Here is a 5,000-nt window from a genome sequence, read left to right as displayed (position 1 = left end):
TCTCTGGGGTCAAGATCGAGATGTGCAATGGCTGATTCATCATTCACAAAGCATGCGCGAAGTTTAAGCACGGTTGAACGAAAATGGTGTTGTTAAAAGTAAGCACGAATATGGTGTCTAATACGCTCAAACCATTTGCAAATGCACGCACAATTCGCGGTAGACCCACACTAAAAAGGTGTCGAGCGTTTTCGGAATGGGTCGGGTCCGCGAACTTCACGAGCGAACGTAAAGAGAATCATTGTCATCACTAAATAATAATCTAGCTGACATCGATCTCTACTGTATTTTTTCTTCTTTCTTTTTCATTTGATGATCCAAGACATCAGGAAAGCCCGATTTTACGCAGGTATGCGTCTAGTATCAGCTTCAGCTTAGTTATCGTTGTTACACGTGAAAGAGGCTTCCTTCTCACCTTGGCATCACATCAAATGGTATTCTTGCAAATCATAAGGACTTTAGGTTATTGTTCATCTGTACCATCTTCGAAGTGGAAAACAGTTTTAGTTTTCAACGAAGTCGCTTCCCAAGACCTTTTAAAAATTATTTTGATCGTTGGTAATTAAAATTTGTTTGGTCTATCTCACAATAAACCAAATCCCTCTCCCAAGATGGTATTTCCGTGCCACTCTGTTCAAACTGTTTGATCTCCAAAGAAATTAAAACAAAGTAATGAAAGCTATCTTCTTGGTAATATCTTAGACACTAGTCGTTATTCAGTTTATTTAATTATTTTTTTGCAATTGTTCAAACGAAATTGCAATTCAAGTTAAATGTTATTTTAAAATGAATCACAAAGAAAATAGTAGCTAATACCAAATGAGAAACAAATTTAAAAGATTGCCTCTCTGTTTTCAGCTGCTGTCGTATACGGGGTTCAAATTGTCAGCAAATCGACAACATTTAACTCTTGCAACCATGTAGATAAAACATATGCCATTAATTAATTAATTTTGTGATTACACGCAGTTACAAATATTCCAGCTCGACTTGAATCATCACTTTGGCAATATTCTTGATTTCACATGCACGCAACGCCCCTTCTTCCGGGCTGGAGGTAAAAAATGCGGCCATGGGGTCCCAGTAATAACTTGAGGTCAAATTAAACATGTTGACGATATTATTTACGAAAGCATTAATTGGTTAAGATTGCCCTTGAGTGGTTGAGAACATTTACGACTGACCAACATGACCGTGGCTTTTAAAAGCCTGTAGTCGATTCAAAAGTTATCTCAGTTTATTGTTGTCAGTCACAGCCTAGTAACGCAGAGCACTCTTCTCGGCCAGTTCGGAGTTAGAAGGTATGTATACCAATGTGCTTTTTTTATTCTTCACACATTGCAAAACTAAGCTAATATTTAGTGGTAATGAAATGAGGAAGGCAGGTAGATAGCTTCAATGCAGGTCAAAACTGTCACGACAATTTCGGCTTTCCCCCTTCCACCATTACAATGTTTCTTTTTTTACGTTCTCAGAAATCAAGATTAGTTAGTTCATGGATTGTTTCAACATTATCTCTAGGAAGGGGGAAGCGAAGAAGGCAGCGAAAGAAGAACACGCGATGGAATGCATGTAAGTAAATTCTCTACTTTTCGTCCAAAATTGACAAGTGTCCCAAAGGTTTTTGACGCGGATTGTAGCTAGCTAGATATACATTTATTTATACACAATAATGTTTAAAGAAGTACAGCGCATGAAAAATACTGAAATAAAATTAAAATAAAATTCCTTACGTATAAGATACAATCAAAGTTCAAGTCTAAGATTATACAACAACAATAACATCACAAACATAGGTAGGAAGATGGAGCTAAAAATATGGAAAATCGTGATCACTGAAGTCTGTTGCAGAAACTTAAAGGCTGAAAGGATTTCATTGCCTTTCAACAGAGATTGTAATGTTTTCAGCTACAATTGAATGATTGTTGGCTAAGATGTTATTCCATAGGAATAATAAAACCACAGGTACTTAATTACTGTCTAGGAAATTCTTCCGAGAGTCCTAAATCATAATCAAAGTCTCTGTGAGACACCTCATTGATGAAATGTAGAGCATTGAGATATATATTCTACTACGAGTTTTAAGACTAGTTTTGACAATTCAATGGAAAATTCAGAACTACCCCTAAAAATAATGAAATAAGAGCGAAGGGTAGATTCGAACCTGCCACACGTAAGCTTCGTGCTTCCGTTCGAGCACATTCGTGATCATTCGTACACCAATTCAGCCGCACGATCGAAACCCGAAATTTAACAGCCGATTGATCGAGTGATCCAACGAGCACCTGAAGCCCCCTCACTAAACCTCATTGAGATTTCGCTATCAATGAGGTAATACCGAATTATCAGGCTGACGAACTATATACAAGTTAAAGACTCCACCAAGTTAAATTAAATTTGCCACGTTTAATTATCGGATACAATCATCAAAAACTAACTTGGACGCAATTCTAAACTGACTGTAAACAGAGGCCCGTTCTCGAAACCTGCGTGTGTTGCCAGAGTTGTTCGAGAAACGAGGCCCCGGTCACAATCAGTTTAGAATTGCGTCCAAGTTAGTTTTTGATCATTGTACTGCCGATAATTAAAAGTGGCAAATTTATAACAGCGTAGTAAGAAACTAAATTCAGTCTTTCTGAAAAAGTGAAGCAGAAACCTGTTGTGAGTCATGATTTAAAATGATTTTAATAAAAATATCAGCTGTTCACATTAATTTTCTATCAAGACCATTTCATCCTCCATGCCATTCCTTACTTTTTCGGGATCATTTGCCTTCCGGTATCATTTGCGGTTCTGGGATCATTTGCGGACCCGTACAGTTCTCTACTCTTAACTTATGCGAGAGGGTATACTCCGGGTACTCCGGTGTTCCCCTCTTGCTTCAAAAACCAACATTTGATTTGATTTTTTTCTGATTTCAGTTTATTTCAGTCTACGGTGTCCCCAATTTGCGCTCTAGCACTCCTTGTTTTTTCCCCTGTCCTTTACGCCCTGACCCACGAGAAATATTTATTAGCTGACAAACTGTTTTTTGACAGGTGGAGTAAGGATGTCAGCTGGGGGAAAAAAGTGTGACAATCGAATGCACTTTTGTACTCTTATCAGTACCAGTAATTGATTATGATTCTGTTCATCTTATAGATTGATGTTTAGCCGTAATTAAAAGAAGGCAAAGAATGGCTCAAAATATTACGCCTCTGCAAGAGATCATGAATTTGACATCAAAATCGTTTGCTGAAATTCTTCCTGCACTGCGAACGCATCGTTATGTAGAAATGGCGTCCGCGATTGTGCTATGCATTTTATCACCGATTACAGCGATTCCCAACGCTCTTCTGTTGACTGCGATATACAGAGATCCTTTGCGCTGTTTCCGAACACCGATGACTTATTTCATCGCTGGTCTTGCAGTGGCCGACCTCCTAACGGGAATCTTCGTGGAGCCGATGGTTGCGTCGTACTACTTCGCAGATTTCAGGAACAAAGCGAGTTTGAGTTATCAATTGATGTATCGCATTGGTGGGATTATCTCTGGCGTTACAATAACAGAGTCATACTTCATAGTCCTTGCGCTTTCAGTTTGTCAGTATATCGCGGTGAGGTATCCGCACCAGTTCAAAGCAATTGTCTCCAGAAATCGCGTATTCGCTTTCCTAGCGGTCAGCTCTGTTTACGTCACTTGCTTCAATATGCTTCAATTCACTGGCATTGACTATCAAACTTACTCAAAAATACACCTCATTTTAAATGTTACGCTATTCTCAGCCATCTTGATGGTTGTGCAAGTTATGCTATTCTCCTCTTTCAATCGTCACCTTAAACACAGCAGATTACTTCACAATTCATTATTAAAGAACAGACACAGCGAACGTCAATTTACAGTCATGATTTTCTATTTGGCAGCTATTCTTTTAGCTTCATGCTTTCTGCACGCTGTTCCTTTCTACATTTTTCTTTTCAAGAAGCCAACAAATCGTGAAGAGATCATCAACATCTACATTGTACTTCGAATCAGTGACCAAATGATTGCCATCAAAGTAGCATTGGATGTATTCATTTACGCATGGAGACATCCGTCTTATAGAAGAGCTATTTGGTGGACGTTGTTGGGGCGACGAACCGACACGCGGGTCTCCGTTTGCCGTAAATCAACCGATGGTATTTCACCCGGACACCTGCATGCGCTAGAGGGACCTGGTACAGAAACTGCAACAGTTTAATTTCTGACAAAGACTTAACATAATCGATGCCTCACAATCATTAATATTAATTGAAATAACTATATCCATTGCGCTCGCCTGCGCGCAGACACTTTGTCCCCCCTACCATTCTCCAGCTTCCTCTGCGCGGGATCCTCTGTAATAGCGCGTAGACTCTACGTTTACTCTCAAGAAAGAAACGACAGTTTTCAATTTACAAAACATGTTTCGACATTCTCATGTCATCTTCAGTTGCAAATGAGCTTTTAACGGTTGTACACTTGAATTTATATTGAGGTACGTTACAAAATAACACGTCAAAACTTGCGTACAATTTGAATATTAAATACGGAATGCACGGGAAACAAAAATAGCGCGCATAACAATAAAATAAGAAACAAAAGGAACAACGTAATTAAAAAGAAAGAGACAAGTCTAGATGCCTCAACTGCTCATTAAGAATGGGATTTTCCCACTTAATTTGCAATGCCTTTTTGATCTTAATTGGAATTTTGAGGCGGCAGATAGTGAAACATTCTGAATTACAAGAGTCATGACAGGCCCTAGATGACTGCAGGTACCTGTAAGCATGCGAAGACTTGTCCGACAGGAGATGCTCACGAGCACGTGTACAAAGGTGGCGAGTGGTCTCGCCAATATTAATGTAGCTAGCATTACAGCCAGCACACGAGAATTTATAAACGACACGCGAACGTAGACCTTGCAGTACTGAATCTTTCACGCTGAACATGTTTCTAAGTTTAAAATCAGCTTTACCATAATTTTTGAGTAGTTGTCTTA

At 39.0% G+C, this 5,000-nt stretch overlaps 1 protein-coding gene across 1 annotated transcript; it reads left to right on the top strand.

The window, feature by feature from the left end:
- Nucleotides 1-1,267: 1,267 nt before the first annotated feature.
- Nucleotides 1,268-4,372, top strand: LOC137978707 (melanocyte-stimulating hormone receptor-like). Its single transcript, XM_068825726.1, has 3 exons — nt 1,268-1,301; nt 1,522-1,572; nt 3,142-4,372. Exon 3 carries the CDS (start codon nt 3,177-3,179, stop codon nt 4,218-4,220), a length of 1,044 nt encoding a protein of 347 aa, XP_068681827.1. The 5' UTR covers nt 1,268-1,301; nt 1,522-1,572; nt 3,142-3,176; the 3' UTR covers nt 4,221-4,372.
- Nucleotides 4,373-5,000: the final 628 nt, after the last annotated feature.

Source organism: Montipora foliosa, chromosome 12 (genome assembly GCF_036669935.1).
Source record: "Montipora foliosa isolate CH-2021 chromosome 12, ASM3666993v2, whole genome shotgun sequence".
Taxonomy (NCBI): domain Eukaryota; kingdom Metazoa; phylum Cnidaria; class Anthozoa; order Scleractinia; family Acroporidae; genus Montipora; species Montipora foliosa.
The sequence above is the reverse complement of the archived record's forward strand: the minus strand, read 5'-3'. Positions and strand labels throughout refer to the sequence as shown.

Excerpts from the sequence above, each read along its gene's own strand:
- LOC137978707 (XM_068825726.1), top strand. The coding sequence starts at position 3,177 with ATGGCTCAAAATATTACGCCTCTGCAAGAGATCATGAATTTGACATCA.